The 27,905-nt window shown below is 36.2% G+C and overlaps 3 protein-coding genes across 26 annotated transcripts in view; 1 reads left to right on the top strand and 2 right to left on the bottom strand.

The window, feature by feature from the left end:
- Positions 1-2,375: 2,375 nt before the first annotated feature.
- On the bottom strand, positions 2,376-7,440 carry LOC121734203 (alpha-tocopherol transfer protein-like). Of its 2 annotated transcripts, none has more exons than XM_042124683.1 (6): positions 6,465-6,487; positions 6,187-6,346; positions 5,329-5,587; positions 3,337-3,447; positions 3,008-3,144; positions 2,376-2,934 (listed from the first exon to the last, which is right to left on the bottom strand). In XM_042124683.1, exons 2-6 carry the CDS (start codon positions 6,336-6,338, stop codon positions 2,889-2,891), a joined length of 705 nt encoding a protein of 234 aa, XP_041980617.1. In that variant the 5' UTR covers positions 6,339-6,346; positions 6,465-6,487; the 3' UTR covers positions 2,376-2,888. The 2 variants fall into 2 exon arrangements, with proteins under 2 accessions (XP_041980617.1, XP_041980616.1); XM_042124682.1 differs by lacking the exon at positions 6,465-6,487 and adding an exon at positions 7,260-7,440 and having other exon boundaries at positions 2,377-2,934.
- A 6,346-nt stretch (positions 7,441-13,786) lies between these two features.
- On the bottom strand, positions 13,787-19,967 carry LOC121734462 (retinaldehyde-binding protein 1-like). Its single transcript, XM_042125075.1, has 6 exons — positions 19,850-19,967; positions 19,472-19,556; positions 18,533-18,692; positions 16,550-16,808; positions 15,509-15,619; positions 13,787-13,945 (listed from the first exon to the last, which is right to left on the bottom strand). Exons 1-6 carry the CDS (start codon positions 19,856-19,858, stop codon positions 13,787-13,789), a joined length of 783 nt encoding a protein of 260 aa, XP_041981009.1. The 5' UTR covers positions 19,859-19,967.
- Positions 19,968-26,165: 6,198 nt separating this feature from the next.
- Positions 26,166-27,905, top strand: part of LOC121734284 (casein kinase I) — a 66,529-nt gene continuing 64,789 nt past the window's right edge. For 19 of the 23 annotated variants that reach the window (XM_042124796.1, XM_042124804.1, XM_042124801.1 and 16 more), the window contains exon 1: positions 26,328-27,182. In XM_042124796.1, coding sequence (XP_041980730.1) covers positions 27,124-27,182 — 59 coding nt within the window. In that variant the 5' untranslated portion in view covers positions 26,328-27,123. The other 4 variants (XM_042124786.1, XM_042124785.1, XM_042124783.1 and 1 more) reach the window with 4 other exon arrangements.

Genomic DNA, 27,905 nt, shown 5'->3' with positions numbered 1-27,905 from the left:
TCAATTAAAATTATAGGGTGGTTGGTTTGAAAAGGTTGACAATATCTGATTCGAGGCAAGACCGGCATATGACGGCCTTTCCTTATGCAAACAAGACGGACTTCCCACTATTGCAATTTTAGGTTAGACGTGTGTTGCAGGTGATAATAACGAAATTAAAGCGATATTAACAAATTGAACACCAGTAATAAGTAAAAGGATCACTAAATTACTTACGTAATCAAAGAAACTCCAAAAACTCTTTCGTATTCCCACTTTTTTCATTTTTTTGGCAGAGACTTACACTCCGACTGCGAGTACAAAATGGGAAAAAATGGCAGACCGTTTTTTTCATAACAGGTAGTTAGTAGCGACATGTCTGTTTCTTAGGTCAAACTAACTCTGCAATATTGTTTTACCCACTGAGCCATATGAAACTAGTCGTTCAAATATGGAAGTTATTGCCGATAGACGGACTTACCTCCCAGACGGACTTCGACACATTGACCTTACTGGTCCGATTTGAAAAATTCTTTCAGTGTTAGATAGCCCATTTATTGAGAAAGGCTATATTTTATCACGCTAAGATTATGAGCGAAAAAATAGAGGAAAATGTGTAAAAAACGGGGGAAATTATTTGAAAGGGTTTATCCCACAAACTACTGGAGCAATTTTTCTGTTACTTGGCACATGTAAGAAGTAGACCACGTGAAGAACCACAGGGTATTTTTTGTGGACTTATTTGTCTGTGAAATATCTAATATACGCGGGCGAAGCCGCGCGGTACTACTAGTTTAGTTAATATTTCCTTCCAAAGAGTGTTCCAAATATTATTAGGTATTATTAGATAATGCACTTCTTATCACAAGTACTTGAGAGAAATAGGTTATTGGTTAGTTATTCGATAGTAAATATTATATTCAGCCAAGTGCAAGTCGGCTCGCGCACGAAGAGTTCCGTGCCGTTATAGAGCGAAAAAAAGTGTTTTTGTATGGTAGAGCCACCCTTAATTATTTATTTTATTTTTAAACATTAAAGTACGAATATTAATAAAGATTTTGTAAATAAATTATTTCAACTGCTTACTATTGCCAATTGCTATTATGGATTACGAGCAAAAAAAAAAAAAAACGTTTGTTGTATGGGATAACTTAAATATTAACTTTATTTTTAATTTTGCTATTGCGTATGGAGATACTTTGCGTCCCGGAAAACCACATAGGATACTTTTTATCTCGGAAAAATGTAACTAATCAACTAATAGCTGACGCGGACAACCGCCGCGCTGGTAGAGTCGTGGTGGGTCGATCCGTGATCGTGTGACGTGTGACGTGTCCGTAAAGTTATACCTAAGTCCTAAACGGAGAGTGGAGCACCATGGGGTTTTAGTGCGTAGATCCTACGGGAAGTCCCACATACCCCGGCCGATATTCCCTATTCGCCGAGGATGCGTAAAGTATTTCCCTATGTAAAAAAAGGTAATTTATAAATGCCTTAATTATAATTTCTTGGTGCTGTGCCTTATGATGTTTCGTTTTAAAAATAGAATTTACATACATTCTACAATGTATAATTAACGTAATTACATTAATTACAGTCTCATAACAATATTTATTTTTAATACATCCCAGAACATTAACTAGTGCTACCACTAACTTATATCATTAGGATAATACTCCATAATTAGTTATTTACTTGAATGTGTTTTGATTTGTTGTTACGAGTACTACGAGTATACTAACACTTAGCAGACAAAACATCTATTCAAAAGCTACGTGAATCCTGATTCGGTGATTGCCATAATATTATAGAAGAAAATTATGACTCCCTATCCGCATATTATATACTTACATCTGTTTTATTGATAGATGAAAAATAGATGTAAAAACATAGCGTATTATGAATGTGGCAAAGTGCGCCACCGCGGCAAGTGCGTCATATATCTGAAATTCCATATACTTACAGCAGTATGGAATTGGAACTCGGCGTACTTGCTGGGGTGGTGCGCATTGTCAACATATTATGTTAGTTGTAATGGGGATTGTCCATTTTTTTTAATTTTGCTGATTACAAAAACATTTCGAGGAATAAGGTCAGTGATCGTTTTTCTGTATATAAACGAAAAAAATACCCAGTTACTTATATTTTTGAACAAATATGTTTAACCTTTGTTTGACCTTCAATGGCGTTAAATTAGCAATAAATTCGACCAACATTACGTTTCGAACTTTTGGTAAGCTTCTCGTATCAGCTTTCACATAATGAGAACTTGCATTTGATGAACCAGACGATGATGACGTCAGAGCGAAACTTTAAAAATTTATTGAGAAAAATCTAGCCAATGAATTTCAAAATTTTTAATTTATATTCTTAAAATACCCTATTTTAACGAAAAAAAATTATAAAAAGTACATGTGATTTTTTTTGGACAATGCCCATTGCGCGAAAATGTACGGATACCTGAGATACCTAGGGACTTCGGGAGCGGGACTTCGGAATACAGAAACGGAGAATATCATTTGGTAAATACGGGGGCGAAAAACAACAAACACAACAACAACAACAACAAATTCTAAAAGGAAATAAATAAACATAGTAAGCAGCAACGACCTTGAGATTCATGTAGTTTGTTGACAATACTATGTCTGCATGATCGTCATGGGGTCAATATCTAATAACAGGTGATTTCCTCAGCACACATAATATCATAACAATCTGCTACTATATAATTGTTAGGAATTATATTCCAAGGAAAATGGATGCGTCGTGGTACGCCCAAGTCATATGTGACAAACATAATATATTATGTATTTTATTGTATTTAATTTAACAAAATAAACAGGAGAAGATATTATAATTATTAAAATTTGGCCAGCCTTTGTTAGGTACATATTAGCATAAATTACATTCTAAGAACTTTTCACCACCCAGAATTCTTCTTTCAGAACAATATCCCTGAAACAAAAACGAAAACAATTAGTCAAATGCAAAATCTATTCTAATGATAGTACCTTATAGTTAGTACTACCTTTTTTCCTCAAGGAGTTTCATAGTTTCAGCCATTAAGGTTTCCATGGAAGGTCGAGTGCCACCGTAGTCTGAGGGTAGCTCGTCCTTACTGAAGAAATCGAACAGCGTGTCCGAGTTCGGCTCATGGAAATGTATCTAAAAATATAATGCCCATAAGTATATGTGTATTAAATATGTACTTATATCATATTGTACTTATTTATATCATTTTACTTTATTATTAACTAGGTGACGCTTGCAACTCCGTTGCGCCAAAATACTTCATTTATTGCGCGAAACTTCGATAACTCGGGGAAACTTCGGTAGCGCGATTCAGGATAACATTACCAAATTGACAGTTTCCTTGCTAAACAGAGGCTTGAGCACCGAGAACACCTTCTTGGACATGTACGACGCGTTCACAAAGTGCAGCTGTTTCAGACGTATTGGTACTGCTTCCTGAAATTACACAAGTTGATGAATAACTACTTTTCTTATATATAAAATGCTCCGGTCTTAATGTTAGTACCCGTACTCCTACGAAACGGCTTTAATAATAATAATGAACTTTTTATTTGCACATAAAAAAAAAGTACAAAATGCGAAAGAGAAACAATTTTTAGGAAGAGCGCAAATTGGCGGTCTTACCGCTTAGACAACCATAAAAAAAGATATTTAAAAAAGAAATAAAAGGATTACAAACAAAGTCTCTTAAAACTAAGTTTTTTTTTACGTAAAAGATATAACATATAAAAGTAATGTTTTTATTATTCGTAGTATTATATATATAAAACTAGCGACCCGCCCCGGCTTCGCACGTGTAAAAAATATATAGCCTATGTCACTCACTGAAAAAATGATTAAAATCGATTCAGTAGTTTTTAATCTATACTAATATTATAAAGAGGTAAACTTTGTTTGTTTACTCATAGATCTTCTACTACTACTCGACTAAGAGCTGACGACCAAATCAGTCATGTAGCTTCAGCTTTGTTAAAACTCCGTTAGCTACTTCATCGAACAACCCCTTCCGACAATCCGCGCGCCGGCAGGCCGTGGGCTTTACTGATTTTTACCAAATTTTATATTCAGTAGGTCTGAGAATCGGCTACTGGTTACTTTTTATATTGATACACGTGCATTTGTTAAATAAATAATAGTAAATTATTACAACTCGAGACTGACGGCGACCATTGTTTGTGCATCGCACATAATCGGATAGCGATGGGCGCGGTGCCACTTATTTAGTCACTTCAATAAAATAATATTGGCCAAATACTTTATATTGCAAAACAACATTGCCGGGACAGCTAGTATTAAAAATTTGTCTCCTGCAGAAACAATTTGCTAATTTATTTCTGCAGGAGATAAGGGTTTTCAATCCGGAATTCCACAAATTTTGATATTATCTAATATTGAAGACATTTATGAAAAAGTAAAATGAATGATATAAAAAACCTTTTGAATCTAAATCTAAATATATACTTATAACTCAAAGGTGACTGACTGACTGACTGACATACTGTTCTATCAACGCACAGCCCAAATCACTGGACGGATCGAGCTGAAATTTGGCATGCAGATAGATGTTATGACACAGGCATCCGCTAAGAAAGGATTTTGATCAATTCTACCCCCAAGGGGTAAGGGGATATTATGTACAAAAAACCTGTATATACTCAACAAAAAAGAAGAGAAAGAGAGAGAGAGAGAGAGAGAAACACGCGCTACCGCACGGCTTACAACTATAGCAAAAAGCACAGACATAGATCAAGATAGATACCGCATCTATCTTGATCTATGTCTGTGGCATAAAGTGTCGGTCAAAAAGTGTCGTTACAACGTCTAGCCCCCTTTCGCAACGCGCGATAAGGAATTTCGGCAACAGCTAGTTTTTATATAAAATGCGAAGAAACTTTTTCCTTAACCTAGTACATGGGTGTATTGTTTGTTCTTTACGATGCGACGTCGTCGCAAATGCAATGGATTTTTCCAATAGGGCTGCATACAATATGGGTTTGTAATATAGCGTTATCCGACGACGCGGTAAACTGCAACACTGCCCTGCTAAGCGCAAAAGCGGTATCTCAGTGAAAGTGAGTTTTGAGAAAATTAAAGTTTTGTAGATATAGATTTCTGATAAAAGAGGTAGAGAAAACTATCATAAGGGTTTTTATAGATTTTAAAAAATATACCGCCATTTGACTTAGTTCATTAGATGCGTATTTCTGTTATCCGATGCTATAAAATCAAATTTTCAATTTTTTTTGAGATAAGTACCGCATTTGCGTTTAGCAGGGCAGAACAGACCAATGTGACCATGGATGGTTTGGATCTTACCCGCTGATATTTCGCCAAAATCCTCGCTGTTAGCATGTTCAGTTTAAAAACCATTTTGAAGCTGACGAGATTCTTGAAATCTGCCACCATGTGAATGTCGTTTTCGTAAAATCTTTCCTCATTGGCGAGAAACCAGCAGTCGTTGACTAGGAGATGGAATTTGGCGTCCAAAGTAAAATCGTAATGTTCTAAACTGGGATCTTTCAGTTGCCACAGAAAAAGTTTTCTTTGTGCTGAAAGATCCAGGTGAGCTATGTTACTGAAAATATAAATAATAATACCCTTAATATTAACATTAAACCAACAATACACGAAAACTTATTATGTGAATTGACGTTCAATGGATAGTACTTTAACTGAATTAATAATAAAAGAAAGCATAATTCAATGAATTAAAAATATCACGAAATAAAAAACAAGTCTGCCAGATCTAGAAATGAAATGGTCATAACCCCTAAAACTGCTAAAAGTAAAAACATCGCACCCGTGAAATATTTCAAATGTAAATAATTGTATACATGTATGTATCACCGACAAGCATGATTAACATATTAAAATATTTCGGTACCCTCTACAATTTGTAACAAAACTAAGTGATAAATGATAATACTTTAGGGTGTGTATGTGTTCCTTATATAGAGTTCACTGTGAAAGTGGCAACGTTGAAAGAGCAAAATTTTGTTATTTGTATAAGTCCCGCGCGTCATGAATTTTTCCATACAAAGATGAAAAAATGTTTCTCTTTCAGCGCTGCTACTTTCACAGCGAACTCTATATAGGGGTAATCACCCTAAAGTATTATCACTTAGTTTTCAAATTCAATACACTCTGTATAAATTTAATATAACGAATACTAACATGCCGCTAATAAATCTTTGCATATGAAGTGCTCTAGGGTCTCTGTCGGTGTATATGTGTGGGTAATCTCTCCTCATGGTGAAGAATGTCTCGGCAGCCTCTTTCGCTTTCTCCGTGTTGAAGTAGCAGCTGTGAGCGAAGCGGCACAGCATGTTGTCCGCTGGAATAAGTTACTGAATCAGGGCCGGGGTCTTGTATATTTGAAACTAGCTGACCCAGCAAACATTGTTTTGCCATATAAATTATTTGTAGTATCAATATAAAAAGTAGATAAAAACCTATTCTGAAGGGGGTGACAGACGTGCGAGTAAGTGCGCGGACTTATGGCTCGACGATCTTCATTGCCTGTGTGTCAGCAAAGAGCCGAGAGCCGCGAGCCTGGGGGCATGGTAATCCGGTGTGAGCGATTCTCGTGTGTCACCGACGCAAGCCGAGTAAGGTCGCGAACTTAAAACTCGCGTACTTTAAGTTCGTACATCTATCAGGCACCAGGCCTAGCGAATGTACATACAAAATTTCTTAAAATCGGTTGAGCCGTTTTGGAGGAGTTCGCGCACAAACACTGTGGCATAGCATTTTCCGGTCGCGCTCGAAAAATTCCAAGTCTTGAGTAATTCCTGCTGCTTTTAAGTTGGCCGCAAACGTTTTTCGTATTCGATTTCCGAATTCAGAAATCGCATGCAGAAAAGGTATGTAAGCGGCCGGCCTAAACCTCCGTATGAAAAGGGGCCATCTCTTACTTCGACGGTCAGTTCACTAAGAAATGAAGCGAGATAATACACGACATTCAGATAGATAATACCTATAACACGGTCATATTAACTTGATGCATCGCTGGAATGCAATAATATACCCGCTCCATAATGACGTCATCAAATCATGCGTCAAGTTAATGTGACCGCGTTAGGTTTTAAAAAGGACGTCACATTTTTGTTACTTAACATATTTATGATAAGGTTAATATTATTTATTGTTTTGTACTGAATATCATTCATACTCTATCATGCTTCGATCAAAACAAGATTTGATCGAAGCATGATAGAGTTAATTATTTCTTTAATGTAAATACTTACAGACATCTTGAGGTAGATGTGGTTGTGAGTTGAGCCACGCTCGCATTTCTCTGGCAACCTGCTCGTAATCCGCAGAAGTCATTTTTCCGTCCATGACTTCTTACAAAATAAATAAATTGAATTAAAAATAACAAATTCACAATGTGTACTATAATACCATTGCGCGCAATAAATGCACGGAGATTATTCTTGTAGTTGTAAATGTGAAATAGATAATCATTTTTGCAGTGTTATCATATTATTATAAGGTCAAGATCTTTGTTAGCAGTATCCTGATTCTACTAATATAAAATAATTATGAATGCATCAATAATGTAACTCCGTTCCTTATTCGATCCGGTCTGTTGTCAGTACCCATTTACCAAGTGGCAAAATGATATTGAGACAAAATGTTTCTGAGTGTTCAAAACTCCAGAAGTCAGTAATTTGATAATTAAGCTTCTTGATAAGAAACGGCGGTTCGTTCGTTTACTCCAGTTATCGATCAAGAAACAAAGCTATATCAGCGTTGTTTTAGAAAAGTAGAATCGAGGTACATTTATCAATATTTTGATATTGTGCGCTATTATTCTGTTAAACGATTTATTCAAATAACGTAGTTTATATATAAAAATGGATTTTCAAATATGTTAGTCGCGCTGAAACTCGAAAACGGCTGAACGGATTGGGCTGATTTTAGTCTTAAAATATTCGTAGAAATTCAGGGAAGGTTTTAAGAGTCCGTATACGAAATTTTGCCGATTTCGCTGATTAACAGACGTGATTTAACAGTTAAAATACAGTATTTCTATAAGTTTTAATGCACAACATGTAAGATCATTTCAATTATAATCTAATGTTGGAGCTAGATTTTTGTTTTTTTTAAGTATTTTTAAATAATCCAACTCAAACCCGCGACAGTTTTGGGATTTTTGCTGTAAAAGGTTTAGAATATCACCTGTTTATGGATTGTATTGATGTCTTAACGGTATGAAAAAAATACAATGTACTGTTGAGAAAGTCGTCTATACAATGTTGGAATTACTTTTTACCACTTTAATATGAAATAGTTGAGTAAAAAAATATGTAACTCGGCAAAATTTTAGAGAAAATGGGCAAAGAATTGCTGTTAATTTCGGTAACTTGGAGCTGTAATTCATAAAAAGAAAACGACAGAAATAATCTATAGATAAAATTCTATCCAATTCGAGAAAAAAGAAAAAAAAAAGAAAAGCAAATTGTGCCAAAAAACACGATTCAAAAATACCTAAATCTCACATTAGCCTTGCGGCGAGTAATATAATGTGAGATTTACGTATTTTTGAATCGTGTTTTTTGGCACAATTTGTTTTTTTTTTATTTTTTCTCAAATTGGATAGAATTTTATCTATATAGATTATTTCTGTAGTTTTCTTCACAATTTCGGCAAAATTTCGTATACGGACTCTAAGTGACACGAAGTTCACCGGGACAGCTAGTAACATATAAAACAAAGTTGCTTTTTTCCCTCATGTCCCTTTTTAATTAATACCCTTTTAAATTTAATCTTTAAAACTACGTTACGGATTTTGATGCGGTTTTCTTTAATAGATCTATATCTATCACTATTGATTCAAAAGGAAGGTTTATAAGTATAATAACATTCATTAAATAGTGGAGAAATACTGTTATTGTTGGGGTTTCTAATGTGATATCGTAAATAATTAAATTTTTTCTGCTTACATTGCAAACGCAGCCTGAACCCTACGAGATTTATCAAAATAATGTACTAAGTATTGTACACATTAAAAAGGTCTACAGAAAACTCCGCGATGGTATAGTATTGTATATCTCTTATGGATATCCCACAATAACATTTTTGTCATTGAGTTTTTACGACAAATAATGGCTAATTTTCGAAGCAATTTTTTATCTTTGCCTGTTAGCTTTTTACGCTTATTCGCTTACGGCCGTTCACAATATTCAATCTATCTCTGTTTTGACATACGACCGATCGCAGCTAACCATTGAATTGACATAAAATATATGTCTCTAATGTCTAATGAGAGCTATTCCTATCTCTAGTAGGGCAAAACCAGAGATAGATCAAATATTGGGAACGGCCGTTAACCGATATTATTCTTTAACAAGATTTAGATATACTCTACTGCACTCAGAGATGATTAAAATATGATGATTGAACATCGATGTAAACATCAATGCAATGTAACGAAGAAGAGATTGACAGAATAAAGTATATGGGGCTTATCAAAATCTTCATAAGTCATAACTAATAGTCATATCAGAGTGCAGCAGCAAGTCCTATTAAGTTTGTGTTACCTACTAAATGAAATTGATAGTTTTTTTTTATTATTTTTTATGAAGAAACCCCTTTTGGTTCTCCGATACCAAGGTGATTCTATGGTACGAAGTTCCGTCCAACATTTAGGTTGGGTTGCACCAACTAACTTTAACTATAACTGTAACTTTAACTATAACTACAGTGCAATATGTCAAATTCTTGGTTGAAATATGGCGTCCAAGGACGCCATACGTATGTATATCTGAAAATTTACTATGTTTTACAGTGTTATATTTTTCCTGTCCATTTTTACGGATAATTAAATTTTTTATACCCTCAATCCCGTTACCTGTAGCTTCAATAAAAAAATAAAGACATCTGTGAATTTCTTCGGTTAAAGTTAAGGTTAAAGTTAAAGCTAAAGGACGCCATATTTAACTATAACACACAACACATAACACATTTTATACGTGGGAGAGCCATGCTTCGGCACGAATGGGCCGGCTCGACTGGATAAATACCACGTCCTCACAGAAAACAGGCGTGAAACAGCGCTTGCGCTGTGTTTCGCTGAGTGAGTGAGTTTACCGGAGGCCCAATCCCCTACCCTATTCCCTTTCCTACCCTCCCCTATTCCCTTCCCTTCCCTACCCTCCCCTCCCTATTCCCTCTTAAAAGGCCGGCAACGCACATGCAGCTCTTCTGATGCTGCGAGTGTCCATGGGCAACGGAAGTTGCTTTCCATCAGGTGACCCGTATGCTCGTTTGCCCCCTTATTTCATAAAAAAAAATTATAACCATAACTTTAACTTTAACCACGCCTCTGGTGCAACCCAACCACAGTGATGCGCAAATATATTTTCTGAATTAAAATATTTTTTTATTTCTACAGAACCACCTATGACCTTACCTATGAAAGAAAAAGTGTGATGCAGGAAATATTTTAGTACACGGGAAGTGTAGCAACTCGTAGGCTGCTACGCCGCGTAGCGGGCTACGGCATTGCTGTACCGAGTTTTCAGTAGGGCTTGTCTAACTTAAAATGACGCGCCCCTCCCTCGTATTGACAGTACAATTTTTTTCATTTATATCAACTAGTGAAGTGGTGGGGTACATTTCAAATTAGACAAGCTCTACTACTAAATGAGTTACACTGTAACCGTTACAGTATCGATAGGTGTAACCAGCGACCACATAACCCAATAGACGCCTAATGTTTTGATTTCTCTTAACAAATTATTGTGTCAATGTGCTGAGGTAAGCGACGCGGGGGGAGAAAGAAGAAATGCATTACGATTGGCCAATTCAAATTCACGGCATGTCATAAATCAGAACTAGTGATGGGAAGTACGAGAAGCGCTTGTCAAAAGAAATAAAAAAAACCAGTACATAATATTTATTTTTTATTTTAAAGTATAGAATGAAGAAAAGACTTCCTCTCGTCTGTTAAGCGCCCAAAATCCGCGTCTTAATACGACCTAATATAAATAAACAATATAAGCCAGCTTATATTGTTTCTCTCCTTGTTACACTTCTTACAACGTAAACAATAAAACAGATGTGCAAATAAAAGCTGCCAACCTTTGTTTAGCATAAAAAAGGTTATTAATAATTGTGGCAAGCTTCTTTAGATATACAAAAACGTCTTCGGATTATATTAAAAAAGTACCTATATTTACCAGCTATATTTAAAAATATATTTTTTTACAAATTACATATACTTTTTTTAAACTTTCAAAGGGCAAAAATTATGTGATATTATATGATTTTTGCGAAACTTTTATCGTTTACGCAGCACAATAGGAAAAATCACCCGATTTTGAAACATTCTTCATTGGTGCTCCGCTCCTATTGGTCTTAGCGTGATAATATATTATAGGCTACATAGGATATATTATAATAAAGCCTTCCTTGATTAATACTGAAAAAAAAATCAAATCGGTCCAGTAGTTTCTGAGATCAGCGCGTTCAAACAACAGACAAACACTTCAGCTTTATATTTATTACTACCTGTTGCCCGCGACTTCGTCCGCATAACTTTAGTTATGTTTCTGTATGAATTTCAAGGAGTCCCGTCGATTTCTCATGGATCACATCATCAGATCACCACTTTTGTGATCATGTTACCGAAATCGGGCTTCACCTTATACAACAACAAAAAAAATTTGAAAATCGGTCCACAAATGGCATAGTTGTCCGAGAACAAATACAAAAAATAGTAAAATATATCATCCTCCTTTTCGGAAGTCGGTTAAAAAGTAGCCTAAATTATTCCTTACTACATCAGCTATCTGCCAAAAAAAGTCCCGTCAAAATTGCTCCAGCCATTTCGGAGATTAGCCGGAACAAACAGACATACAGACAAAAATTGCAAAAAATGTTGTTTTGGTGTATGTAGCGTATATACATTCATATGCATGTAGTAAAAAACGGTTCTTTCAATATTACAAACAGACACTCCAATTTTATTTATATGTATAGATGTACAGATGTATAGATTAGTATAGATTATTTGACTTGCTAATTCCGCCACATGATTTCTAAGTCACAATGAAATTGATGGAAATTTATTTCTAAAAATAGTTGTTCGCCAATAAAACTGCTTCAAGTTTTAGTGACTAAAAATCTTTACTTGGTTACTTTCTTTACGCTTTCAAGATAAGTTAGATAAGATTTCATGATTACTTCGCAACGCCGACAAAAAACTACGCTTTGTGATGGGTAGATAGTAGTAGTAGACAGGGCCCTCGCTACCATAATATGTACAATGTGTGCAATGCACACGGGCGCCATCCTCTAGGGGCGCCAAATCGCCATTTTTAGGGGCGCCAAAACCAAGGACCGAAAAATTTGCCTAAGGGGCGCCAAAATCCTTTTTTTGCACACAGGTGCCAGAAGCCCTTACGGAGGCCCTGGTAGTAGATGGATGGTTTATCCATATTTCTCTTACCAAATTTGGCAAAAACAGTGTTGGTACTGCAGAGCTCAGTAATCGTCGACAATTTTTATTGCTATAAATTATAATCATTAATCAGTTGTTTAACAACAGTCCAACTCAAAATGACTTGAGCATAATATCACGCTTTGTTTCGATTTTCGATAAAAAAAATATATACCTCTGAAAGATAGTTGGTATCACATCACTAGTGACGCGTGACGATAACGGAAGAAAGGATAAGCATTACTAATTTGTATTTGATAGAAAGGGATATGACTTATGTCAAATGCTTTCGTCATGGATTCAGTCCAGTGTAATTTGAGCTCTGAATAAATTGATTCTTGACAGTAAAAAAAATATTTTGTATGAAACGCACGAGATGTACACGGGTCACGGATGTGGTCGATACTAAGACAGATTTCGCTGTCATTATCTAAAGTAAGACCTATAAGTCTTACATATTGTCTGAAAGTATTCGCCTTGCATTAGGCGTCTAGAGGCTATGTGGTCGCTGGGTGTAACACATACAGTACGTCCAAACTCCAACCATCCATTTCTGACATTTCAACAGTCATCGTCGTTGCGATTGTACTGAAATTAGTGTTTTACTTGTACTGTCATTAGCCGCTATGATAATTAACAAAAACTTCATCTTATTATTATACTTTATTCAAAGTTCGAACACTATTTACAATCCATGGCATATAATCATTAAACTAACATTGCATGCTGTCGTTTAACTATTTTCGTAAACGTAAACGTCTTACTGCCGCACTCAGAGTGGAACATTATTTACTTAAATGTAATTAATTCAAAATTTTGACATAAGCCCCATACATTATCTGTCAAACTCTTCATTAAATTGAAGGTTAATCATAATTAAATGTCTCTTAGTACGGAGGTTAGTGTTTTTATTCTAATTAATTAATTATTATTCACAACCCAAAAGTCTTTCCGCAGCACTGTGTCTCTGAAAATTACAAAAAAAAAATGTTTTTAAATATTTCACAATATTATTGAGCAATATATTATTGAACAACATAATCGACAAAAGGATTGAAGGCGGGCGCGTTCAATCGGAATAATTGCCTTGTGTAAAAAATTATTTAAGTTACTTATATGAGTAACAATAATAATTTTTTTACGTCCTTTGCGATATTATTATATAAAAGATAGTTAATTATTAAAGACAATACTAGCAGTAAACTAAACTAATAAGGCACAATTTTTTTTTCGTCCTCGAGAAAAGTATGTACTCGTAGTAGCATTACTACTTGAATAAGTCGCGTTAAGTCCCGATTAAAAAGTTTTAATAATAAGTCACAAGTTTTAATTTGTATTTTTGTCGTACCGTTTATCGTTTATCAGTTTCATAGTTTCGACCATGAAGGTTTTCATAGAAGGTCGGGTACCGCCGTAGTCTGAGGGTAGTTCGTCCTCATTGAAGAAATTATGTAGTGTCGTGGAGTTCGCCTCATGGAAATGTATCTGCAACGTGTAAATATACCCCGGATTCATAAATAGTCCGTATAGGTCACGGCCTGGGGGCGGCAGCGTCCTACAGAGCCTACAGGCTCCTACGGGCCTAAGGCCCTGCAGATTTCGTACACAGGGTGGTAGAAATAAAGTGGCCTGCTCTCATAAAAAATATAAATTCGGTACTGGTGTTAATAAAACGTGACATTTTATCTATTTTACGATTAAAAGGCACGATTGCAATAAATAATCTAACCCTGAATTAAAATTGTTGATACTATGTACGTTTTAGGTTGGGTTGCACCAGAGCTGAGGCGTGGTAAAAGTTAAAGTTATGGTTACTTATAGTTAGACTAAATTAATAATAAAAAAATAATAAAACCTTAGCTTTGACCGGAGAAATTGACAGATTACAGCTGATCCAACAAGGTTAATAATGAACGTGGGCGGGGGCGCTGCTGGTAAAGGAGAACTGTCAAAATGGCGTTTTCGTATGATGAGAGCGTTAGTTACTTTTTTCGCCACGTGCATTTAAAACCTTGTCGAGCTCTATGGTTATGGTTAAATATGGCGTTTTGATGTCATCCATTTTTAATTTTAACCAAAGATTTGATATTTTGCATTGTAGTTAAAGCATAAAGCTAATATACCTAGCGGAATAGAGCAACAATCTCGAGCTGTCAAACAAAACCGAAATTGGTTTCATCTGTGTGTAAAAATATGTGTACGTATACTTACACAAGCGTAATTGAACATGATTTCTATGACATTAAATTGTCAACGTGCGGCACGTGCCGACTGGACGTCAAAAAAAAAGTGCTGCTGTCATGTATCACACGTCTCTTTTTACCACGCAGTGTTACTGATAGTACCTAACATCTCTCTTGCTCAGGCCTTCGTTTCTCTATTCCGCTAGGTATATTAACTTTATGAGTTAAAGTTACAGTTATAGTTAACGTTAGTTGTTGCAACCCAACCTTAGTTATTCAAAGTGTAGTCCTTGTCTGCCTAGTGACTTTTTTAACGTATGGCTTATCGGTCAATGACAAACCATATGTACTTACTTAGTTAACTATATCTCGTCTAATAAACATAGTTATCACGTATATTTTGGTCATTTTTTTTTAATTAAGGGGGCAAACGAGCAAACGGGTCACCTGATGGAAAGCAACTTCCGTCGCCCATGGACACTCGCAGCATCAGGAGAGCTGCAGGCCGTTGCCGGCCTTTTAAAAGGGAATAGGGTAATAGGGGAGGGTAGGAATGGGAAGGGAAGTGAATAGGGGAGGGTAGGGAAGGGAATAGGGTAGGGGATTGGGCCTCCGGTAAACTCACTCACTCGGCGAAACACAGCGCAAGCGCTGTTTCACGCCGGTTTTCTGTGAGATCGTGGTATTTCTCCGGTCAAGCCGGCCCATTCGTGCCGAACCATGGCTCTGCTCTCAAATTGTAGATTATATAATATTTTATCAGATTGCTTTAATATTTATTCTTAGCTATAGTTTGGTACCACTAATATAATATATTCTGTGTTGTTGTTGTTATTTTTGAGGTAAATGTGAAAGGCTTTCTTACCATGTCATTAACATCTTTGCTAAAAAACTTCTTGACTAACGCAAAGGCTTTCCTCGCTACGAACGAGGCGTTTACTATGTGCAGCTGTTTCAGACGAACTGGCACTGCTTCCTGAAATTTGGAGATTTTAGCCTTAAGGCTTATAAGGCTCAATTAATAACGGCGCGGAATAGAATGGAAGGTTTTTTTCGTCACGGAATTTCTTGATTTGGTCGCCGCTCAAATCCCGCGATAAAAGCTATAAAAATCTATACTAATATTATAATTGGGAAGAGTTTGTTTGTTTGTTTGTTTCTTTGTTAGTTTGTTTGAACGCGCTAATCTCAGGAACTACTGGTCCGATTTAAAAAAATCTTTTACTGTTGGATAGCCCATTTATCAAGGAAGGTTATAGGCTATATTTTATTACGCTAAATATAATAGGAGCGAAGAATTAGAGGAAAATGTGGAAAAAACGGGGAGAAATTATTTGAATGGGCTTATTTGAACGCGCTAATCTCCGGAACTACTGGTCCGATTTGAAAAATTATTTTAGTGTTACATAGCCCATTTGTCGATAAAGGCTATAGGCTATATTGTATCACGCTAAGACTAATAAGAGCGACGAAATAGATGAATATAATAATAGAATTGCTTATTATCTTATGAACTACTGGAGCAATTTTTATGTTATTTGGCAAACATGAAGAATAGACCACGTGAAGGGATATAGGCTATTTTTTGCTGCAAAATGTACGGTTGCGTGAAATTCCTAAATTACGCAAGCGAAGCCGCGCGAAACATCTATATATAATAAAATCGTAGGAAAGTCAATTCTGTATATTGAATATTTTTGTACAATAAATAATACTTGGGATGTGATCTACTATGCTAACGCGGACGAAGTCGCGGGCAACAGCTAGTATTTAAATAATTATTGATTGGAGTTATACATATTCATCATCTCTTGCATTGACCTGTCATGAACTTATTTGGAGTAACGAATATGAAGAACGGCCGACTTCATTCATCCCTCTACCAAAAACTACAATAATTACTTACCCGTTGGTACTTTGACAGAACCCTCGCCGCCAGCATATTCAGTTTCGTGAACACTTTGATACTGACAATATCTTTAAAATCTACCAACATATATATATCGCTTTCATAAAATCTTTCCTCATTGGCGAGAAACCAGCAGTCGTTGACTAGGAGATGGAATTTGGCGTCCAAAGTTAACTCGTAATGCTCTAAATTGGGATCGTTCAATTGCCATATCCAAAGTTTTCTTCGTTCAGAAAGTTCCAGGTGGGCTAGATTACTGAAAGAAAATAAAAAGTAACGTTAGGTACTGTTAGAAACTTTGATCCATAGCAACCTATCAGACACTAGACAGAAAGCATCAGTCACGGCTTCAGCCTTCAAGTGTTCTGCGTTCGAGCGGTCAGTCAGTAGTCACACAGAAGGAAATCTGACGCGGTCAAAACGCCCCCTGTATGAGTATCTCTATACAACGTAATACAACACAAAGTACACAAAACTGACCGCTTAACCACTCTGTGTATGATCGGTCCCAAACAGATCGCGGACTTACGTTGCTTGGCAGAGTTGTGCCAAGCCAAATTTAGTGATCTGACTCGTGATATGACGGCTGGACTTGACAAAACCTGACCAAATTACGAAGGTCCGCCATCTACTTAGCAATTTCTCTGATAGGATATTAAATAGTTTGGAATCATTATAATTGGGATTTTGAAAAAAAAAAGTAAGTATTGATTTTTTTTATGTATTTTAAAACTTTATTATTAATTATATTGATTTTTAATGCAAAAAACTTGAAAAAAAATTTTTTTAAATTAATTATAAACAATTAAAAATTGATAAAATTCAAATAAAAATGACGTGACTGTAAACGCGCGCGGCGTGGTCGCCATACTTGTGACGTCATAATGTTAAAGCAATTTCATGATAGTACAGTGTTTATGGCTATTATCTTTGATTTGATAAAAATATCTCAAATTTATTAGTGAAAAACGATTTGAAAAGTTTATTTCGACTAACTATGTGTGATAAAGGATTTATAAAAGCAAAATCGGATAATATTCCTGATGTTGATATATTTATGATCACTAATTTTTTAAAAAATGACGTTCGGTTTAATTCTGCTGAAGTTCGAGGTGCTAAGGCATCAAGGTAAGTCTGTTAAAAAATACTATTCTAAATGAAAATAAGTATTTATTCTCTATTAAATATAATTAATAATTATTTGATTAATTGTAGAGCATCACGTGAGAGTTACGGTGATAAAGCTATAGGTTATGTTCAACTTAATCGTAAGAATGGTATTTGTGTTTTAAAAGGACGTGTGTGTCCAGAACACCGAGTTCGGAGTAAAAGTTACTCAGTTACTCTAACTATCAATGAAAAATTAAGAAAAGTTATAATATTATGTAATAATATTATTAAGTAATATTATTATGAATACTTACATCGAAATGATCTTCACAACAAAAAAAAATTGATTTTGTTTTTGAATAATCTCGGTGCACTGCTTGAAACCATTTCTTTCGACGTTTTTCGTCTTGTGGAACATTTAAATGTTCCACAAGACGAAAAACTTTTGAGTTTTGACATTTTTGATTATTTAACAATGCCAACAGAATTTACTAGATAAAAACTCAAAACACTGTACTAATTATTATATCTCTGTATGCTACAATGAGCAAAAACTAACATTGTGACGTCACACGCGCTCGGGTTTATTCGGGAGCTGTCGGCGGATCTTCGGTACTGAATTTAAAATTTAATTTTTATTTTGAAATAACTTTTAATTATTGCAAAAAAAAAGAAAATAGTTTTGTTATAAAACTTATATATGATCTTTCCATTTATCACAAAAAAAAAATTCAAAAACCCAATTAAACCACTAAAACTGGTCATGACCATGTCATGACTTATAATAATATAGAGAGGGCAAGCAAGTAAAGAGCAACAAAGATCAACTTAAGTATGAAAAAAATATTTAAAGTGTGAAAGTATACCTACACGGCACTTATAAACTTCTTCATGTGAGGTGAGTCAGGATCTCTGTCAGTGAATAACTGAGGGTAGTCGCGTCTGAGAGTGAAGTAAGTATCTGCTGCGCTTTTCGCACCCTCCATGTCGTAATAGCAGCTGTGAGCGAAGCGGCACAACATGCCGTCCGCTGAAATATGTTTTGTTCAGTTTACCCATACTTAATATTATAAATACGAAAGTGTGTCTGTCTGTCTTTCTATCTGTTACCTCTTCACGCCCAAACCGCTGGACCGTTTTTTCTGAAATTTGATATGGAGGAGTCCCAGGAAAGGACATAAGATACTTTTTATCCCGGAAAAATGTACGGTTCCCGCGCGATAAACGAATTTTGGCGCAACGCTAAAGCAACGCAAAAGCTGCGGACGTCATCTAGTACTAGTTAAAGCTGATCGCACATACTTTCTCAGCGCCGTACGCGCCGTACGCGCTTAACGCACCGCAGTCCGCAATCCGCATTGTACATGAAATGTGGCGCGTACAGTGCGGACGAATGTGTGAGGATTCACATCCTTTCATACAACGAATTCTATAATGCGACGCGTACGGCGCGTGCGTGCTGATAAATGTGCGATCACCTTAAGTCTCTATAAAATCTCTAAAATTAAATAATTTACTAACAAGCGTGAAGCGAACAACTAGTTGGCGACTCGTCGTCAACTAGTTGTTCGCTTGTTAGTAAATTAACTCCTAAATAAAGTAACACCACAATCCACATAAAGCTGAAAATTCAATGCCATTCTGTGAGTTGGGTTGGTCTAAATCGTAGTAGGTACTTTAAAAACACTAGAGGGCTACATGTAGGTAGTTTGAGTATGTTCCTTTATAAAATCTTATTACGATGACTAACGTGATTAAAAGTTAATTTTTTTCTATGATGATCAATGATTAACTAATGGCAATACTTACAGACATCTTGAGGTAGATGCGGTTGTGAATTGAGCCACGCTCGCATTTCTTTGGCAACCTGCTCGTAATCATCAGAAGACATGGTCTAAAGAAAGGTGAGTAAATTAAACATAGTACTAACAATATTCACATTTATAGGTACTCTTTAAAATAAGTACTTAACCCCAAAAAAAAAACAAAAACCCAAAAAAAAAAAAACAAATGCGTCGCGCATTTGTTTCACTGGTAGAAAAACATTAAACAAGATAAATATTTTTACCTAGCCTATTGAATTTAAATATTAAATACACAAGATTGTCTCATTAAAAGCCGTTGGCCGTTAGTTATAATAATAATTGTATACAGTATTGAAAGTAAAATATTTAACTTATGACTTACCTTTGTCATGATTCGGAAAAACTATAATATATCTCAACACAGTAGTTGTAACGTTCGTTAAAATCACGTGGAAATATTCAGTAGATGCTATGAAATATGAATTTAAATATCTTCAAAATTTAATACGTATTCAGAAAATAAATAATATTATAACATTTCCTTATCGTTAAAATTATGCCTCATGTCACGACTGGGTAATGATTAATGAGTGCTCCAATCGCATTATTTTAAAACGAGATAAGTAGTTGAATAATAGTCAGTGGCGGGGCAAGACCTAAGTTTCATGTACGCAAGCAAGATACATCTTGCGAGACCCCCTGATGGATGACGCAAGGGGACGGGTTATGTTGAGAGAAAGAATTGTTTGCTACTAAAATTTTTATTTATAAAAAATTGAGTATCAAAACTCGCAAATCCTAAAAGAATCCTTGTCGCCCTAGGGGCGCGAGGCCCGTTGGATGGCGAGGCCGTAGGCGGTTGCCCACATTGCCTACGCCTTACGCCGCCACTGATTATAGTGTGCAATAAAGACGATCAAAATGCATGCATATCGATAATCAGCCTTATAAAAATATGCCAATTACTTATCACCTAAATAAATGGGTATAAAATGCCTACTGCGTAATTTATCTTTTCTCAAATCTCAAGAAAATGTTACCTTGTTCTTACGTGGGAGAGCCATGCTTCGGCGCGAATGGGCCGGCTCGACCGGAGAAATACCACGTTCTCACACAAAACCGGCGTGAAACAGCGCTTGCGCTGTGTTTCGCCGAGTGTGAGTGAGTTTACCTGAGGCCCAATCCCCTACCCTATTCCCTTCCCTACCCTCCCCTATTCCCTTCCCTTCCCTTCCCATCCCTACCCTCCCCTATTACCCTATTCCCTCTTAAAAGGCCGGCAACGCACCTGCAAGTCTTCTGATGCTGCAAGTGTCCATGGGCGACGGAAGTTGCTTTCCATCAGATGACCCGTTTGCTCGTTTATTTCATTAAAAAAAAATGTTGACCAACCTCTTCTTGACTAGCAAACACAGTGTGCCTGAGGACACTTGTACTTAATAACATTATAAAGTGGACAAGACACGGATTGGCGCAAATAGGTCGGCTCCATACGGTCTGTCTGTCACAGTGACAGTCAAACAGACATACAGACAGACCGTGATAGCTTGACTTCTGAAATTTTCACAGATTGAAAAATACTGAAAACCAAATAAAAGTAATATTTTAAGGGAGCTCCCATGCAACAAACGTTTTTTTTTTGCTCGATATCAATAATGGCAACAGATAAGCACTTTCACTTACTAATCCTCAATTATATATTATGTAATTGAGGATTTGTAAGTTTAATAATTATTAATAATGAAATTAGTATAGCTAAAAATAATTTTAGGGTGGCTCAAACACAATTTTTGGATCATTTTTGCTGCGCACTTTGCGCACTTGGTCTGTTTTTTAGTGTTTCGCGGTTTGATTTAGGTAACCGTAAGCATTAAGGTGTGATACGGAATACCTAAGGAACGGTAAAGCAACTTGTGGTATAACTCCTCCTTTAAAGCGGGCCATATACGCCTAACAGGCGTAACTGCACAGGTAAACCTGACAGGTTTACCTGTGCAGTTACGCCTGTTAGGCAAAGTTGAGGCAAAATCTGCACAGTTCTGTAACATACACGCTGCGGTTTACCTGAACAGTAATTGACCTGTTCAGTCAGGCAAACCTGTTCAGGCAAACCTACACCCCTGCGTGTATGGCTCGCAGCTTATATTAACGTAGCGAGTGTCCATCGGCAGCGGCTGTTGCTTGCCACCAGGTGATCTGCAATGCTCCTTTTCTGGTTAATTACATAAATAACTAGCTGTCCTGGCATACGTTGTGTTGCCATTAAACGATTTTCCTATATTTTCCTGCTTTCCTCTTGAAGGTTTTTCTGATATTTTTTTTCTATAGACCTCACGGAGCCCGAGACCTTTCCAACGAATGCAAAACCGTGGAAATCGGTTCCTGCGTTCTGAAGTTATAGTGTCAGGAAGGAAAACCCGACTTATTTTTATATACTTATTAGATAACACAAGATTTATGTAGCTATGTGAATCTGTAAAGTGGGTTGAAGTTTATTGTGATATGGTGTCCTATTGTGATAAGTTTATCGTTACTAAGTATAACGCCAGAGTTCATTGACATGATTGTAAAAGATGAAATAATTGTTGTTAAAGAAATTATGTCTGCTACAACAGCGGGGCTAAAATGGTCGCTATGGAGAATCATATATTGAATCATAATATATTTCATTTTTAAACTCCACTTTGCGTGCAATTCATATAGTGATTCGCTTTGATTAATGATTGGTCGCCGCGCGTGAGCGCCGCGCGAGAGACCAATCATTGATGTAAGCGAATCACTATATGAATTGCATTATTGCACGCAAAGTGGAGTTTAAAAGTGATTCGCTTCGATTAAAAATTGGTCTCCGCGCGCGAGCGCCGCTCGCGGGACCAATCATTAATCTAAGTGAATCACTATATGAATTGCACGCAAAGTGGAGTTTAAAAATTATTCATATTATGATTAATTATATGATTCTCCAAAGCGACCATTTTAGCCCCGCTGTACACAATGGTCAATGGCCCTATAAACTTATATCTAAGCAGTCATACCCGTGTGCAATTCGAGCCTTCGAGGGAGGTAACAGGGGTCATGGTTTGGCCAAAATCAACGTATTTAATTAGTAATTAAAACAAATATTTTTGTACCTTTACTTTCGACATTTTCAGGAAAACTTCAAGGGCCGGGCAACACATCTGTACAATTAACTCTTCTGATGTTGCGAGTGTCCAACAGTAACGGTAGTTGCTTTCCTCCATCCGTGTGAGCCGTTTGCTCGTTTCCCTCCTAATTTTATAAAAAAATCGGCGCGCGAAGGGTTCCGTGCCGTTTTAGAGCGAAAGTAGGCAAAAATTGTGTTTATTGTATGGGAGCCCCCCTTAAATATTTATTTTATTTTAATATTATTATTAATTATTAAATTACAAATACAATTAAGGACGATGTGAAAATTTCAAGTGCCTAGCAGTTGCCATTATTGATTACGAGCAAGAAAGGCCAAAAAAATTACGATTATTGTATGGGAGCCCCATACATACTTCATTTATTTTATTTTTAGTATTTGTTGTTATAGCGGCAATAGAAATACACAATCTGTGAAAATTTCAGAAGTCTAGCTAAAATGGTTCTTGAGATACAGCGTGGAGACAGACAGACAGACGGAGAGACAGACGGACAGACTTCGAAGTTTCATTAATAGGGTCCCGTTTTTACCCTTTGGGTACGGAACCCTAAAAACAAATTTGTTATTGCACTTGCATCGATCTTTCATCCATACTAATAATAAAAGCGAAAGTGTGTCTGTCTGTCTGTGAGTTACTGTACAATAGGTTAACTGCTGAGTGAGAGCTTTGTGTCAGCAGTTTACATTCATGAACGTTGCAACATTTTAATCGTTTGCGATATTGCTACACACATACAATTTGTCGTTCGATTTTAACATCGAGGAGATAAATCGTTACGAATTTAGAAACGTTTGTCAATTGTACGTGTGTAGCAAATAGCAATATCGCAAACGATTTTACGTTCAAAAGATCGATTGGACGATTTTCTTGACGATCGATCGAAAGTCGAAACGACAAATTGTCCCGTGTATGGGCACCTTTAACTTAATAAATCAGTGGAACAGCACTCATCGTTTGGTTGTTTCATTCCATCCCTATCTATCTGTAGAAACACAACAGTTACCTCTCTACCCCCATCACCAGTGTCATCTAGTTTACTATAATAGTATTTAGTGGAACGCCCGCCACTCCGTTGCGCCAAATTTCGATTATTGCGCGGGATGATTCGAGGGTCCTATGTCCTTTCCCGAGACCCAAAGTGTCTACATGCCGTTTAGCAAAATATGTCCAGCGGTTTAGGCGTGAAGAGGTAACAGACAGACAGACACACTTTCCGATAACTATAATAATTAATATTAGTACGGATAAAGTATTATCTATCTATACAAAAGGGGACTGTTAACATTCCCTGGCAGAGGAGGGTTACCACCCTCCTCTGCCAGGGAATGTTAACAGGTTAGTTATTGCCGGTACATAATGAAAGCTCATAAAATTTCCTACAAATTCCTATACATTTTGTCTCTATCTCCACTTCTTGCGTTGCTATGAGCTTTCTTATCTATATTATCTATCTATCTTATCTATACAGATTTCGAGTGTTGTATGATTTATATTTCACCGAGCTTATAAAATTTCCTACAAATTTACCTACTATGCTGACGCGGACGAAGTCGCGGGCACCAGCTAGTAATTATTATACCGTTAGTTCCCGTAAGGGCCTTTCCACACGACGTATTATTTGCGCACCGACATGCGCTCGTCTTAGCTGCGTGTTTTCAGTTTTCACCGCGTTTTCGCAGTTAAAAAGTTTAAAACGTGTCGGCTTCCTTGCGTTTGCTGAGCGTTCAACTTGCGTTTGTATCGATACAGACGAGCATAAAAAAGCGACGTGTGGACAGTTGTACAGTTATAGTACATTTTAGTTGGTGAAATCTGCGTCGTTTAAACTCAGCTCCTGCCTACCTAGCATACGCCAACGAGATATTATCTCACTCTACATGTTTTCTCGATGTTTGATGGTATGTCTCTTCATCTCTATTCACCCTAGCATGACAAACATTTCTATCATCGAAATAACACATTTTTATAGAGTTTGGTCGAGTTAATGTCGAGATTTTGACATTATGAGACGAGTAACTACTCGTCTCATAATGTCAAAATTTAATTATCTCGAGAGTGAGATATTTCGTTGGCGTATGCTAGGTAGGCTGTTGGGTAGAGAACAGTGCAGCGCGAGAATGTAAATAATCACTCGCACTGCCCCTCGTCATACCGCCGCGCTGCCGCTGCCCTACGCGGCTGAATGTAAACAGTAAACACTCACTTGCGTCGTTACTACAACAGAAATATTCAGGGAAATATTTCCGGCAGGGCGAGGAGCAGCGGCAGTGGCAGAGTGTAAGCGACCCATTAAAATATAATAACTTTTTTTCTAATGACAATGTTAATGCAAAGACTTTAATAGGTCTACAATATTTTAATAGGTCTACAATATTATAATCTGTAATTTTTTGAGTCTGTGGTGTAATCGAGTAGGACCACAGAATATACATAAGATCAAATCCTTGTTGCCAATTGTAAAAATTGTTTCAAAATATAAAAATCGTTAAAAAAAATAAAAACGAAGAAATAGGATCTAAAGAAAAACATTTTACATGTCAAAAAGGAACAATAATGTTAAAACACACTAACATTGCTCATTTAAATTTTAGTTTCTTATATTATAATAGGAATCTACAAAAAGTATTAAGGATGTATATAACATTTATAAATTCAAAGATTCTGACGTAAATTCAAAGAATAAAGCATCCTGCATCGATTGATACCAAAAAATCAATACCTTACCGACAAGTTACGTGAAATAATTAATTTTAAAATTTCCATTTATCATACGTAGTGCTTGCCGGAAGTGTTACAATTTTTGAGAATTCGTCATAATTGGGAACTTTGTATCAAAGATAAACACTTAAAAACTGCTTATCAATTTCTTTGTACGATTTGCGATTTTTTAAGCCCAAAAAAAAAGTGGGTTCACCGGTAATTCTAGGGAAATAATTCAAATTGAAATTTATGAAATTTATCCTTCGAAGGGTGTGACAAGATTTTATATGAACTTGGGCGGGGGCGCTGCTGGTAAGGAGGAACTGTCAAATGTGTCGTTTTTGTATGTGGCAGCGTTAGTTCCTTTTTTCGCTACCTTCATTTATAGCTTTGCCGAGCTTTCTTGGCCGCCATTTGCGGTAGTCAAATTACAACAACTTTTTTTTCAATAATAATTAAATATCGAATAGTTCTTTAAAAATCTATTATAAAAAATAATTTTAATTAATAATAAGTGTCTGGGTGTCCAATTTTTTACATATTTAGTACTTTCATAATTTAATTGGATGTACTACGGAATTTGACCATAGATACATCCTTAATGTATCGGAAAACATAGTTTATTGCCCATGTTTCTTAGTAGGTTATTCATTTGTTGCAGTTTCAACTTTGATCACAGTGAAACAAGTTGACGTGCTTTTTATTCCTAAATATCATTAATTCATACTTCATAGTATAAAAAATAAAAATGAACAAAAGCAAGATTTCTGTGTCTAAAATAATAAATATTAAAAAAATAATGTATTTTGAAACTGGCAACTCTGCAAAACAAGTTTGCGCATGCGCCGAATGGCGATATTTTAGTGAATTATCTTTCAATTGATATTTTTTAACAATGAAATTTTACCATAATTCGATACTTGTTTAAGTAACAAATAAAACAATATTTCATTCATTATATGACTATTCCGAAATTATTATTTCAAAGTAAGTTTATTGACAAAAGTGTACCATTGGTGGCCATTACAAAACCTAAACTTTTTATTCAGTTGAAATGTCCATTTGATGTTTCGGCGACGTTGTTAATTTAATCAAGAATTACATAAAATTGTGGGAGCTACGCTTAACGTTTACTCAGTGAAGTGTCGTGTGGATTACAAAATTATTTCTTTAATTTTTAGCAAAGGTTTGTGCCGACAGACAGATTTGCGTTGACTTCCCACTTTGCCCGAGCTGTCATTTGTTGGATTTTCAAGTCCTCCCTAACATTTTGCTAACAACCAAATTAAATAAAGTATCTGTTATCTTGCTCAATAAATTAGTCATCAACTCATCACATATCGTTAAGCATCCCCAAAGTAGTTTTCGTTATTTTTCATTATCTTTATTGTGAAAAACATCGGTGCAGCAACGACAAAAATTGGTTTTCGTGGCTCCAACTAATATATCGGATTATTTATCAGATTACATTCACCAGTCGGTAAAGAGGAGTGATCGTTTGAAAAGGATCAAAAGAAGTCGCGTATTCGTCGCATGTCGCCGAAACATGTCGTGTGTGGGTGCAGTGTTTGAAACGTCGAGATAAAATTGTAAACAGTGGTTTCGGTAAAGAGCGTGCAGAACTAATAGTGTGGTGTGTTGATGGTGTGTGTAGTGCTATGGCGAGGTCGCAGTGCAGTGGTCGCGAGCTGTGGTGACATGGACTGCAGTACGGTGACGCCCCGAGCAGCTGCGGGCCCTCACAGTAGACTGGCGTGGCGGGCCGAGTGCCTCCATACAAACTAGTATTATGAATAAGCGAGACAGCAAGGACAAGGAGCGCCAGAACGAGGACAAGAGGACATCCACGTAAGTACATCACATGTTTACTATCCCCTGTGTAGGCTATAGCACAATCAATTGACACTTCATAACATATTCTGTGGTTGTCACACTCTCAATGTATGAACTACAAACTGCCGAGGTACAGCTACAGTTCGTAGTAACATATTTACAAACAGCTCCGAAGTCATGATAATGAGCGATCTCAATCAAAGTATCTATTTCTATAATGTCTTACTCACTCGAGACACTGTCTTTACACAGGTTAATGTGGTACACATAACACACAAACAAATATTTTTTAATTTGCAATGGTCCGTCTAAAGAGTGTTGCATTTCAAATAAACAGGATCACCAATAACATTACTGGAATGTGTCAGTTTTACATGCTAAACCTAATGATGACAAGATGCCAGTTCTACCTTAATGCTTCAACTCCCAAGTGGTCGAATTTGACCGCGAAAACAATAGATTTCCAGGAATCCATGATCTGCTATAATATACTCTTGATACTGTATCAATACATTAGTATTGTTATGACTAGTTTTCTTTTCATAATATCGCTACTGAAATTTTGTTTCTTGTTTAATACCATCGTCATTTTCTTATGCCAGATTGAAAGCTTCTCCAAAATCAGTGGTTGATCCTAATATAGTAGGACAACCCTTTTACCAATTTAAAAATACAACATATTTGATAGCAATTTTTATGTTTTGGGCCTCCTACCTTCATCTTTTTCTAGGCCTTTTC

Source organism: Aricia agestis, chromosome 15 (assembly GCF_905147365.1).
Source record: "Aricia agestis chromosome 15, ilAriAges1.1, whole genome shotgun sequence".
Taxonomy (NCBI): Eukaryota; Metazoa; Arthropoda; class Insecta; order Lepidoptera; family Lycaenidae; genus Aricia; species Aricia agestis.
Note: the sequence above shows the minus strand (reverse complement) of the source record. Positions and strands in the feature narration are given on the sequence as shown.